General features: G+C 52.9%; 7 protein-coding genes across 7 annotated transcripts; 5 read left to right on the top strand and 2 right to left on the bottom strand.

The window, feature by feature from the left end:
* Positions 1 to 35: 35 nt before the first annotated feature.
* CLAFUR5_20160 (uncharacterized protein) lies at positions 36 to 1,376 on the top strand (the record flags this gene model as incomplete). The annotated part of the gene is made up of 1 exon (XM_059462997.1): positions 36 to 1,376. The coding sequence occupies one exon, from the start codon at positions 36 to 38 to the stop codon at positions 1,374 to 1,376; it is 1,341 nt and encodes a 446-aa protein (XP_059318904.1).
* A 22-nt stretch (positions 1,377 to 1,398) lies between these two features.
* Positions 1,399 to 2,484, bottom strand: CLAFUR5_03618 (Phenylacetaldoxime dehydratase; the record flags this gene model as incomplete). Its single annotated transcript, XM_047902766.1, has 1 exon — positions 1,399 to 2,484. One exon carries the CDS (start codon positions 2,482 to 2,484, stop codon positions 1,399 to 1,401), a length of 1,086 nt encoding a protein of 361 aa, XP_047758844.1.
* Positions 2,485 to 3,142: 658 nt separating this feature from the next.
* Positions 3,143 to 4,227, top strand: CLAFUR5_03617 (Arylacetonitrilase; the record flags this gene model as incomplete). The annotated part of the gene is given in 4 exon segments (XM_047902765.1): positions 3,143 to 3,178; positions 3,230 to 3,382; positions 3,399 to 4,089; positions 4,145 to 4,227. The coding sequence occupies 4 exon segments, from the start codon at positions 3,143 to 3,145 to the stop codon at positions 4,225 to 4,227; spliced, it is 963 nt and encodes a 320-aa protein (XP_047758862.1).
* A 778-nt stretch (positions 4,228 to 5,005) lies between these two features.
* CLAFUR5_03616 (uncharacterized protein) lies at positions 5,006 to 5,446 on the top strand (the record flags this gene model as incomplete). The annotated part of the gene is made up of 2 exons (XM_047902764.1): positions 5,006 to 5,266; positions 5,333 to 5,446. 2 exons carry the CDS (start codon positions 5,006 to 5,008, stop codon positions 5,444 to 5,446), a joined length of 375 nt encoding a protein of 124 aa, XP_047758437.1.
* A 781-nt stretch (positions 5,447 to 6,227) lies between these two features.
* Positions 6,228 to 7,637, top strand: CLAFUR5_03615 (uncharacterized protein; the record flags this gene model as incomplete). The annotated part of the gene is made up of 1 exon (XM_047902763.1): positions 6,228 to 7,637. One exon carries the CDS (start codon positions 6,228 to 6,230, stop codon positions 7,635 to 7,637), a length of 1,410 nt encoding a protein of 469 aa, XP_047758438.1.
* A 1,705-nt stretch (positions 7,638 to 9,342) lies between these two features.
* Positions 9,343 to 11,723, top strand: CLAFUR5_03614 (uncharacterized protein; the record flags this gene model as incomplete). Its single annotated transcript, XM_047902762.1, has 5 exons — positions 9,343 to 9,525; positions 9,579 to 9,737; positions 9,886 to 10,312; positions 10,645 to 10,850; positions 10,902 to 11,723. The coding sequence occupies 5 exons, from the start codon at positions 9,343 to 9,345 to the stop codon at positions 11,721 to 11,723; spliced, it is 1,797 nt and encodes a 598-aa protein (XP_047758863.1).
* A 238-nt stretch (positions 11,724 to 11,961) lies between these two features.
* CLAFUR5_03613 (uncharacterized protein) lies at positions 11,962 to 13,050 on the bottom strand (the record flags this gene model as incomplete). Its single annotated transcript, XM_047902761.1, has 1 exon — positions 11,962 to 13,050. One exon carries the CDS (start codon positions 13,048 to 13,050, stop codon positions 11,962 to 11,964), a length of 1,089 nt encoding a protein of 362 aa, XP_047758436.1.
* Between the last annotated feature and the right edge of the window lie 34 nt (positions 13,051 to 13,084).

Genomic DNA, 13,084 nt, shown 5'->3' with positions numbered 1-13,084 from the left:
GATGTTACAATTCAGTCTTGCCTCATTCTGTCAGGATGAACCGTGGCAACCTACCGGGATTCTACTTCGACGAGGAGAAGAAGAAGTACTTTCCCATCACTGCCAACCACAAGGCACCCGTAGGCGCGAAGTACTCCCAGGCAAATGTCAATGCGGAGGAGCGGCAGTCTAAGAAGCGAAAGCTCGACCGCCAGCATGAGCGTGCTTTGAAGAAGCAGACCGTACCAGCTGCACGAATATTCAAGCATCCTCTCCTTGGCGGCAGTGGCTTGTTGCGCGAACATGGAGCACGACAACGCAACGGGTCCTACGACGTCGACCAGCACAAGTCACTCGCGCAAGGTCTAGTGGCAAAGGAGACTCGAGTCGTGATCAAGCACATGGCTAATGCCTCCATTACGGACTTTCGCTACATGCCTGATAGCTCAAAAGTGCTCCTGGCTGTCAGACATACGCCGAGTAGTCATGCCGTGTACGCGAGTGACTGGACCGAACCAACTAATGGCAGCATCACTATTCGTCCGCTGCCAATGCATGCATTCTACGACCCGATCATGTCATTGGACTACACCACTGCGTCAGGAGTACCTTACGTTGTGGCTAGTACTGCTCGACCAAACCCATTCGTTGGCAATGTTTACATCGGGCCACTGGCTCAATTGTACGATGATGGCAGTATCGCCAGCGGCTACCACTTCAACGTTGGAGAGATACAGGACACCATCTGGGAGTGCAAAGTGAACGACTGGTCGCATGAGATTGCGGTAGCAGGTAGCCACGGCTGTCAACTACACTCGGTTGGAAAGCATATGCAGAGCGTGAATAGGCTCAGTCTTGCTGATTCCGCCGAGTGCTACGCTGCAGACTGGCTCAACGCTCGCACATTGGCCGTGGGCTGTCGACGAAAGTCAGGCAAAGATGCTCGCCACGACGTGTCATTGTGGGACACACGTTCGAATGGTACTGCGGTACGGCTCAAGCGCAATGCGCGTATCTCTGGGATACAAAGGCTCGATGACAGCCAGCATCATTTGCTCGTCAGCAGCAGCTACGATATCAGTATGTATGACCTGAGGGTATTGCGCAAAGACCGGCCGCTCCTCACACTGGACCACAAATCTGCATTTACAAAGCTGCATATGCCTACGCTGCACAATGATCTTGTGGCGGCAGTCGATCAGTACAACAAAGTACAGGTCTGGTCATTACGCACGGGCAAGCATTTACGGACCATGCACAATTTCAAACGCCAGCCCGGGCTACTTTATCATCCTCGATGGCAACAAGACCACAGCAGCGGCGCGCCATTCCTCCAGGCATGTTTGAACAATACACTTCAGCAGTGGAGCTGGCAGAACAGCCTCGACGAAGGATGAAGCAACGAGGTCAATTTGCATGTTATATGGATACCAGCATACCAGTGCTATCATGGCAGCCTACGTACTCGAAGTACTGCTGCTCCAGCTTCACGACCATGACCTCGTGGAACAGTCGAAGCGAAACATTCCCCTGCAACTCGCCAGCGTACTGCAGGAAGCGCCCGAAAATGTCGAGGTGCGTCTTATGCCGCTTGCTCCAGTCCTCTAACGAGCTCAGATCGTCGAAGTATGCCAAGCCGAACGTCTTGTCGGTGGGACTTGCAACGGCCTCATCTTTCTGGATTACGTCCATGAAGCGACATTCTATGCATCCGACTTCTTCGCCCCGATCTCGAAGGAAATCCATACCCTTGATCAGCACAGGGTGCATAGTATCGAGGTACAACTTTCTTTCATGCGGATTCGTGTTCGACCAATCTTGTCCGCTTCGGATCATGGCCGAATTCTGCCTTCCTTCGACATGAATGCGTCGTTTGGTCGTATCCTCTCTGCCACCTGCTGGCCGAATCGTGGCCTTCTCGCCTGTCAGGTGATCTGTCTGCGAAGCCGCAAGACGATCACGCATCGAGCCCCAGTACACGTGCTCTTGCAGCATGCCACTGACGCCGACTCTCATATTTGCTACACCTTCCGGTTCGTTGTTGTCGGACAACACGGTCTCGAATCTATCGATGCTTGGTAAGAAGACCTCCAGGAAGTATCCGACCTCGCCATCAGTCTGCAAGGCCTTCCACCAGGACTCGAAGCCACTTTCACTTCGCCACTGATCAAAGTCCTCTTTCGACCTCCAGTATGGGATCGCAACCTCATTATAGTAGCCACGGTTGTCTTTCACAGATGCAGCTTCCCAATACCGTGGCTTCACACCATTCGATGGCTTCTCGACAAACGAACTGATCTGCTTGAACTCTGTGCTTTGGCCTTGGACCGCATTCTTGTGCTGGACGCCAATCATGGCGGTGACCATTCCTTGTGCATCTTTTGGGAACCTAGCTGAATATGCTGGGAACGGTGGTTGATAGTTTGCTGGTGTGTTCGCAGGTATCGTTCTCTCCACTCGCAGGTGCTCTGGTATGGCCGATTCAAGGACCTCTACAGAGCCCATCTTTGCTTTCACCAGAGTTGTGTCAAGATGTAGTAGCTTCCGCCAAGGTATGTTCAATAGATGTCGACTTCAATGTCGTTGAACAACGCCATGGCCTGCAACAGCGCCAGCCACTTATTAATGGCCACCATTCTATTGCTCGACCCTGTGCAGCGGAAGCCGTTCCGTGTTCACAGCCATCTACCAAGCACCAAGCCGTGAATCACCAAAGTTGCCTTCCGGCTCTGAGCTAAAGGAGCAATTAACGAGGGGTAGTTTTGACAGTCAGGGTCGAAGCATTACGACCATCTTATCAGAGTTTCTCTTATCTCAGATCTGACTGTCAATCGTTAGCTTGATGATGCATCGAGCCAATTGTGAGCGTCTCATGCTGGTGTTCACGGACCGGGACCTGCAGCTCTCGACCACCCCACACTTCACACGGAAAGTCACCGCTGGGTCCAGGCATGGACACCCATACTTCATCTCATCCTTGTTAGGGTATAAGGCTGGAGTGTTGTGTAACTGAGGGCGTTTCCATTGAGTCGTTACTTGCTTAAAGTGGCTCGGTCGACGTCCGACATCCTCTCCATAAGTTCAGACTTTCGTCAGACCGGGACAGCAACCAGACACTTGCGCTCTGCCATCGTTCCGATCTGATCTGAAGACATCAACAACCATGACTTCCACTTCCCCAGCAACCGTCCGTGTTGCCGTAAGATCCTCGCCACCCTCCATCAAATTCCACTGCTAACACCTCTCCCAGGTAACCCAGCACGAACCCATCTGGCTCGACCTCGAAGCCACAGTCCAAAAGACAATCTCCCTCATCAATGAAGCCGCCCAAGCAAAAGCCAAACTCGTCACATTCCCCGAATGCTGGATCCCCGGCTACCCAGCCTGGATCTGGTCCCGTCCCGTTGACTTCGACCTAGGAACCAAATACGTCCAACATCCCCGTCGTCGACGGCCCCGAAATGAAACGCATCCAAGCCGCCGCGGCCGAGCACCAAATTGCCGTGGCACTAGGTTTCTCCGAACGTGATGGCGAGAGTGTATACATTGCCCAAGCTCTGATCGACGAAGCGGGAGAGATGAAGATGCGGCGTAGGAAGATGAAGCCGACGCATATGGAGCGGACGATTTTTGGGGATGCGGCGGGCGGGCATTGTCTTGCTAAGGTTGTGGATGTGCAAGGTGTGGGGAGGGTTGGGGGGTTGAGCTGTTGGGAGCATATTCAGCCTTTGCTGAAGTATTACACTTTTGCGCAAGGGGAGCAGATTCATGCCGCGGCTTGGCCACCGTTGGAGCCTTTCATTGAGGGGAGTCCGGGGTTCTACTCGATGAGTGTGGAAGGGTGCAGGAATCAGAGTCAGGCGTATGCGATTGTGAGTCAGTCGTTTGTGCTGCATAGCACCACGGTGCTGACCGATGGAGGCATTGAGGCGATGGGAACGAAGGGAGCGCCGATTATGGGGTCTGCGAATAGTGGGAATTCGGCATTCTTCGGGCCTGACGGGAGGCTATTGACGCCTGGAGAACATGAGCCGGAGAAGTTGATTATTGCGGACTTGGATTTGAGTCTTGTGACGAAGACGAAAACTTTTGCTGATGCTAGTGGGCATTGTAAGTTCTGGTTGTACTCTGTGCTGTTTGCGCTGATGCTGACCAATTCTAACAGACAGCCGTCCGGATCTCATGTGGCTTGGTGTTGATGAGGTGCAGAAGAATGTCGTTCGCCCAGAGAACATCGTTCTGCGATAGATACGAACGTCTCGGTCGCGGGTCTACATGGTAGATTTGAGCTCTGTCGATTCATTCACCATTGTCTTTGTCCTTTCGTGTTCATGCTGTCGAGCGGTCAATATCTTGGTCCGTACCAGCAGTCGTCGAGAGGTGCCATGTTGCTGACTTGCCATCAGCCTGTCTCGGAGGTATGTGCTCAGCTGAAGATGAAACCTTGCAATGCTCTCGCATGACCAACGGTCAGGTTCCCGAGATGTAATGTCGAGCAGACAGCATACGGCGACTCTTCCATTCTTCTCTTAAAGACCCTGCGTCTGTCTTCTCGGCTGTCGATACAATACGCCGATATTACAGGAGTGACGCGACGTCTACGAATCTCATGAACCCAGCAAATTTGTGATTGATGGGTACGACTTGCTCAGTCGGCTGCTCTAAACGACTGTTCTCAGTATTGCCCCGTTGAGGCAAGTTATCCATGTTCCGATTATGCCCCACCATAGCCGCTTCCAGTACTCGGGAAGCGCAACCGTATATGCCACGACTGCTCTTATAACGGAGTGAGTGCGCAAAGTCGATTGATCGTTCCTGGATATATCTCATTGCTGCTATCTTCCAGACCTTGTCAAAATCGTAAACGCAAACAGTAAGTCAAACCTCATTGCCTCCGGAACACCCGCTAACGTGGCCTCAAAAAAAGTGTCTGGACTTGTACCACTTACCGTTGTCAAGGGCGCTGGCCACGAGTACATCCCACTGCCAAACGGCGAGAACGCAACTGTCGCCGACTTTCACTCGTATGTGTGAATGCCCTTACCTGCTCCGAACAGATACTTACCACCTCCGCAGCATCCGAACCAAGACCTCCGACTCTCCTTCCTACTTCACCTCCGGCTTCTACAAGATCACCAAGGGTCCTGCACGACCGGCCCACTACAACTTCGAGGAGACCAAGTACGTCCTGAGCGGCCAGATCGATATTCTGGATGTGGCGACTGGGATTCAGCACCACTTGGTTTCGGGAGACTTTGCTTTCTTCCACGTTGGCTCCAAGGTTGAGGTGAGTCTTCGGATCAGATCATGTTGCTTTGAAGAAAGGAAGGACACTAGCTGACTTTCGTTCCAGTTCTCGACCAAGTCGGATGGTTTCGCGTTTTACGCTGTGACGAGGCCTGTCAAGACTCCTCACCCTAACCTCCAGGGCCGTGAGGGGGCAACGAGCTCGAAGTCGAAGTTGTAGATGAAGGATCTGCCTGGATGGAGCGGTCCTCGTAGCGATAACTACAATTTAAACGAGATCAAAATGTGGCGGTGCTGCGGCTGTTGGCCTATATAAGGTCGAGAGATAATTTAGAGCGCACGCTCTTATTGGTCAAAAAGAATCCAGAAATTCATGATTGGCTACGTATATACCCGCTAGCAGACTTGGACCCCTTCTCGGCGAAGAACTCCAAAATCTGTATGTAGCTACCTTACACTTAATATAACGACACGGACAGCGATATTATAGCTTCGAAACAGAGCTAGCTAGAAAGAGAGACGTCGAAAGGTTGCGCTATGAAGTGTCGGCGGCGCTATCGATGCGGGCGCATACCCTTCGCGCCTCCCCTTGAGACGGTCACCGGCTCTCCAGCACTACATTTTAGCATAGATGATAGACGACGAATTAGATGGTATTGATGATGAGAGTTTCGTCCACCGCGAGTGAAGTCCCTTACCGTATGCCTGGTTGCAAACCATAGCAGTGTGCTAAAAAGCTTTGTTGGTGGGATTGTAGAATCCCAACTGCTAAACAAGTGCTCAGGCAGAAAGTTCCATTGCTCAGTGATGAACGCTCCTTCGAAACAGTGGCTGGTGATTCACGTGGATCACCAGACACCTCACATTCACGCGAGCTTCGGGACGGCCCGCAAAAATGTTTCAGGGTCCTTCAATGCTTCTTTCCATCGACAATAGATTGTCCTCCTTGCATGTGCTAGCGGGAATTGCTCCAGTGCATTTGTAAACCACATTCCGCAAACATGTCTCGCGTAAAGCGCCCACGACTGTCGACAGAACCCGATCGCACCTCCACCGCCGCATACGCCGCGTCGCAGCCTTTGTTCTCCACTCTCAAGAACGCGACAGTTACCGTCGACTCGCAGAAAGCAGGCTTGACTACTGCTCGTGATGTCGTCCAGCAGCTACATGTCAAGATCGACACTGGCGACGCCGAGCGCCACGAGGCATACATGCAGAACGTAGTCAGCGCCTGGGAGGCCGCGACCGAGGCGTATTGCAAGGTGTTTGAGGAGCTATGCAACGTCACGAGAGCGGATGACAGTGAAGGCCGACCACCGCGCAAACGACACGAGGAATTCGCTAAGATCTTAGAGACGGCACGGAGGGCCAGAGATGCCGTCAAGGACTACGCGCCAGCGAAGGTAGAAGAGGGAGACGTGAGTGCTGCTGCTGAGAAGGACGACTTCTCTGATGAAGTGCGTGTGGAGACTACGTCAAAGGCCGAGAAGGTATCCCAGACGAACGGTAAGAAGAGAAAGCTGGCAGACGCCGAGCCTTTGCCAGACGCATACCCACACCAGAGGGCAGACCAGAGTGACGAGGACGAGATTATTGTTAAGCACACTACCGTTCCTACGAAGACGGCGCCTCCTGCACAAGTCACGAAGGCTGCGAAGACGAAGACACCGCCACAAAAGTCCCTACTGGACGACACCATTCGGTACAGTCGGCTCGATCCAACCAAGATCATATGGGAGAACGGCAAGCTCAGGGTACCGTTTGAGCGACTCTCGCCTGACGAGCGCAAGGCATGGACTGTTATCAAGCAGCGTCAGAAACGGCTGAAGACTCGCACCAAAATCAAGTCCAATCGTGCGGAGGGTCCTTCGGCTGCAAGGGAAGACGCAGAAGCGAAACAAGAGGTGAACACAGACAAAGATGCTGTGCATACTCAGGACGACAAGCCAGGGTCAAGCGTACCAACACCGACACCAGCCAACGGTCAAGATGAGAGCGTGCCTGTGGTCGAGTACGAGGATGTGTCAGCTGAAGTAGAGGCACGTCTCAAGGCCAAAGCTGAGAAGAAAGCACAAGAGAAGGCAAAGAAATCAGAGAAGAAGCGAAAGCGGGAGAGCAAAGATTCTTTCGTCAATCCTGGTGCCGAAATTGAAGATCCTGAGGCTGTGCCAGAAGGAGAGGCTGACTCGAAGGACAAGGCTGCTAAGCCAGCCAAGAAGAAGTCGAAAAAGTCTGCTGACTCTGGCGTTTCGACGAATGGCGCACCAACCGATGACGCGATGAAAGTCAAGAAGGCACCGAGGAAGATACAGAAGCGAAAGAATGTCGTGGAGGAAGAAGATGGCGATGAGATCAAGGTAGCGGCGGCACCTGCGAAACAGTCGGCGAAGAAGAGGACACGCCACTTTTAGGGAAAGCGCATTCCGAGTCGCCTGATGAAGTAGCATGGTCATGACAGTCAATGAAGTGTACGTGCAGCAGGTTGACTACATCACAAATGAAGATACTGAATGGACGTCTCGATAGACGCCTCAGCCGGCATTTATCACAACATTTCCGGGGCATTCATTCCCCATTTATTCCCCATTTATCGCACGTTCATCGTTGTCCGCATTGCTGTTAGCAACGACTGTGCTCTGCCACACACCCAGCGGCGATTAAGTGGAACGCATCAATGACCCTAGGTCAGCAATATGCATGGCTACAACGGGCCAGAAGACCACTACCTTACACAGCTGGTCGTCTCGAATGGTAGTGGGCGCAATATGACAGACGTTACTTTGCTAGCAGAGGCGCTCCATGGCTCTGTGAGACCAGCACGTTGCATCGAGCTCGCCGTAGCATCCCTCTCTGGCACAATCACAATACAGCTGGCAGGCGCCTAAGCTCATCCGGATAGCTGATACGTTGGAGACCAGCAGTCAACACAGATCAGACCCCGTATTTCCTGCTGCAATATGGACCATCAGTCCACATTTCTTCGTCGACCCAACACTGGCCATATCTCCATGGACTCAGTGCATCGAAACGACCAGCATGGCCAAGGACAAGCAAGACGACAGAGACTCTCTTCAAGCAGCGCCATTTCTCGTAAACCGCCTGGCACGACACAAGACCAGCGTTGCTAGCGTCACCACCAACTAGCCACAGACCTCGTCCGCCTGCATCACCAATGCCATCGAACAGCTCTCCATCATGCCTGGCGGCTCCTTGACCATCGGGCGACTGTCATTTTCACAACCGCGTCCTGGTCGACCTTGTTGATATCGCCTCATACCTCAAATACACCGCCAAGGGCTACTTGAAGAACCCCTTCAGCTGAAAGTTCAACAAGCAGCCAAAAGGGGCCAACTCGAAGATCATGCCATCCGGAAAAGGCTCGAAGGACTTTCCGAGCCCATGGAATGACCGCCAGTACGACGCCGCCGCTCTGGTGCGGGAGCACATCAATGCATTGCAGAACGAACACGTGCATCATCTCAGCTATGGATGTCTAACCTCTCTTGCGCTTCAAGGACACCATTGTCAACAACACAACGAGGCTGCTGGGGAAAGTGCTGAGCCGTCTCTAATAACTTAGTAGCAGCGCCGCTACAGGAGACAAAGAAGCGATTCACACACAGCCATGCACCCGAGGGCCGTAGATTTCATAAGAGTCCTGAACTGGAAGATGATGAGCCCACGTTTCCCGTGTCCCTGCTACATCTGGTGATCGTAAAGAAGACTGGTTCGCCTGCTGCTATTCCATGTCAACTCAAGAAACCTTCACTTCTTTCTCGCGTCCCGCCGTCAATTCGGTATCATGCCGCCGATGATCACCTTGTCCTCCTCGTTACCGTGCCAAGTATCCTGCTCCTTCGATCCTCGACGTTCATGTTCTCAACAGGGTTGGGAGGCGTGATGTTGCGTGCATCCTCCATCTTGGTTAAGAAGCACATATAGTGAAGCCAGTGAAGCGCGATGCACTTGGCAAGCATGTGAACCTTATCCGCGCTTTCCAGAAACGGGACGGTTGTCTAGCGCTTCCGTACTTTCCGCAACGCTGAAACAGCAAGCGCGTCTTCAACCATCTCACAAACCACATCAACATCCACCGCACTCTGTCGACCGCCTGCGATGGCTCCGAAAAGCAAGAAGCGCAAAATGACTGTCGCGCAGCCTGTCGCGCAGTCGGTGACAGCCGCACCTGCGAAAAAAGAGCCACCAAAAACCACTTTCATGGACTTGCCTGTCGAGATACGCTGCGAGATCTACGGCTACGTACTGGAAGAGCCGACGCCTATCAAGTTGCGTATTCAGGTTTGCTCTACGCTCGAGCGAACCTGTCCAGGCTATGCTAACAATGGCTGCAGTTCCATAAGAAGAAGAATGGACCCCGTGAGATCGTGCGCATCTTCCACCGGCGAGATCCTAAACATCATGGCCAAGTCTACGACAAAAAGACCAAATCGTGGATACCGAAGCAGTACACGCATAGCTCCATTCTACTCGTCAACCGGCAGATCAACGAGGTAAGAGCACGGCGCGTCGGCGCTTCACGCTCTCTCGAACGTTCCGTGGCAGTATTTGCGTCTTTGGCGCATTGGTAGACAAGCGAACTGCTCGAGAGGCGCCCGTGGTGCACTTGATAGGCCGACCATTTGCTGATATCTATTTCAGGAAGCTACTCCTGTGCTTTTCGCCCAAAATGGCTACTTTCTGGAAACGACGGCTGCCCTCAGGGACTTCCTGGAGCTTATAGGAGCTTCAAACGTACGTCACCTACGTCGCATCATCATTGGAGCGGATGGCTATAAGGCGAACAATGCACGCGCTGCTTTCCAGGCTCTCACGGCTGCAAAGGGCCTCCGTGCACTCGAAATTGATCACTCCAACCTCTGCGCACCACAGGGTCGCGAATCAACCACAACACATCGGTTGGCAGGAGACTGCAGAACACTTCTGAAGTCTCTGAAAGCATCGTACGAGACCTTGAACCTCTTTGGAAGTGTGCTGGATGTTCTATCAGTCACGCTGAGGCCTTGCAAGGCTTGGAGTCATCCGCCGCCATTCAGCACGGTGGGTCACCGCCGCGGACACGAGGGTGGTAGGCGCAATGGATCATGCGGATGCCGGTGTGAGGAGGTGGAGGAGGTGAATGCAGCATTGCAGCGTGATCTTCGCATCGCCGCTGCAAAACACTTAGGTCTGAAGGACGGTAGCAACAACGCTTCAGCAGCCTAGACGCACGGTAAACGTTTTTCAGGCAGTTCACATGCTGCTCACTTCGCTCGCGAATATCCATCACATGCTCTGGGCACTACTGTAGCTAGCACATAAAGACGAGCTTCTCTCCGGCTCACTGACACAAGTAACAACACACTCACAAAGCACGATAAATCTGTCTCATCCATCATGACAACCACTGACCTTGGCCAGGTGGGTCAAAGCGAATGCTACGTGTTAGTGATACTAATGGAAGACAGGCTGCCAGCATTAGCAACGCCACGCTCGAGTCCTCGACCGATGGCTGCAGTTTGGCCTCCGGAGACAAAGTCGGTCGTCCAGCCACATATGACGATGTAACTGGCACATACAAGCACATGGTCAACATCCAAGACTCAAGTTCTTTCTGCATACGTACCGTAAGTGAGACCCGAAAGGCTCAGAACACCATATGCTGACTGTTCACCTAGTACACCATCACTTCTGGGGCGCTCAAAGGCTGCCGAACCATCATCCTGGTTCCAGCTGGGAGCTTCAGGCTGCTTGACTTACCTGGGGAGATCCGCAACATGATCTACAAATGTGTCGTCATGAGTCCAAACATGATCAGCCTGGAGACATATCATCCCAAGGGACATGGAGAACGTGTGGTCCAGACTTCCTTCAAGCGAAAGGATCACAAGACCAAAGCTCAACACACCAAGAAGTTCGAGGTGCCAGGACCAAACAGCGACACGGCGAGCCTACTGCTTGTGAACCATCAGATCCACGATGAAGCAGTTGAGGTCCTGTACGGCCATAACACATTCTCCTTCGACCTCACCGATACGCTCAAGCTGTTCATCAAAATTAACGGCAAGTGCCTACCCTACCTGCGATTCATTGAACTTGACTGTTTCTGGCATCTGGTTCCGGACAAGGTTGTGAAGACGCTGAAGGCTGCCCAGCGCGCCATGTGGCGGGCTCCAGGACTTCGCAAGGTACAGATCAAGCATCACGCCGTCTGTAGCTCAACATCGCTCGATGCAGAAGCGTTTGTGGATGTCTTTGCGCCGCTGCTGCAGAAGATACAGAACTTCAAGCAGGCTCAAGGTATCAACAGCAACATGACTGAGCTCCTGGAATTCCCAGCCTGCTCCTGCGATGATTGTGCGCGCCGCAAGGCCGGAATACGCATTACCCCATTCGCTCGTGGGCCTTGTGCAGGAAATCCGAAATGCGTGAGCAATCAGACCGACTTTCCACAGCAGGTGAAGGAGGTCGTGGCGAAGAAGTTTCCGGCAAAGGAGTAGAGCAGGAGCCTGGCGATGCGGACGATCCTCCAGGGGTAGGAGGAGCAGAGTTAACGGATGGCCATGAAATGAGCACATCGAGAGTAATGGACGATCTATCGAGAGGGCCATCACGATAGTGCACAGGCTCAGAAGCCATCTTCACATAGCTCGAAAAGTTGACTGTGTTTTCTCTGAGTGCAACCGCCTTTCTCTTGAAAATACGCTGTGGGATTCATCAACGCTGGGGTCTCCAGTACTAGAGCTTCGATCTCTGCTGATCGGTCGTGGCCGTGCAGAATGCTTCGAGGTAGGCCATCTCTTGCAGGTCATCAGCCCCGTTAACAACACGGTCAATCTTCCCATCATCCCAAGCAAAGCCATGCCACAGCAGAGTTCCAATCTTGCGTGACAGCAGCACCGCTGCTTGAACATGGATATCAGCAAGCTCGGGGATGTGTTCCAGAAGCCTGGCCCAGAACCGATCGCGAAGCACACCGGCTTCGGCGTAGGAAGTGAAGTGAGGAACTGTCGATGTGCCGCTGCACTCGTGCTGGAAGCCAAGAAGGTGCTCAATGCCATACAACGTCATCCCAAACGGCAAATACTCAGCCTCTGCCCAGTCAACCAACCCACTGAGCTCCCAGCTTTTATCGTCAACCAAGACATTACTCGGCAGTAAGTCCCCATGATTCAACACCACGGGCAAACACTCCAGCCCACCACGCTCAACAGCATCAGCAACCATGCCAGCTTCAGTTCTCATCCACTCCAACGGCAATTCCCTCTCAAGCTTCCTCAACCTCTGCAGAATCGTCTTGCCCACCTTACCGTCCATACTCCTCTCAAAATTCCCACTCTTCCTCCCTACCGCAAAGAACCTCGCCATCCCATCCATCAACGTCTCCATCCTCACAACATCGCCATGACCCAAACACTTCTCCTTTGGTTGCACCTCACTGAATCTCACACCCTCTATCGACGTCATCGCACACATCTGGAGTAGAGCTCCATGACTCGTATCCAGCTCTTCGAAGCACAGCGGAGCTGGAACCAGACTTCCGTATATTGCTCGTGACTCGTGCGCAATCGTGGCTTTGAGTGAGAATCTCGAAAGTCGGAACTGGATAACGATGGTGTCGTCGTCATGACTTTGAGAGGGGACGGTGGAGCTTGGAGGCGTCGCGGACAGCGTGAGGGAGCATCCGCCTGGTTGTGCGAGCAATTGCACGCGGTGAGCCGGGTACTTGGCTTTTGCGATAGTCAGACATAGTGCTATGTCTTCGTGATTGAAGCCAGAGCTCGTAGATGTAGGAGCTATCGCTGTGACCTCATTAGCAAGCAGCATAAAGATAGACAATTCTCTGCTTACCTCGCCCACA

The sequence above is a fragment of the Fulvia fulva genome, chromosome 2, assembly GCF_020509005.1.
Source record: "Fulvia fulva chromosome 2, complete sequence".
NCBI classification, from domain to species: domain Eukaryota; kingdom Fungi; phylum Ascomycota; class Dothideomycetes; order Mycosphaerellales; family Mycosphaerellaceae; genus Fulvia; species Fulvia fulva.
Note: the sequence above shows the minus strand (reverse complement) of the source record. Positions and strands in the feature narration are given on the sequence as shown.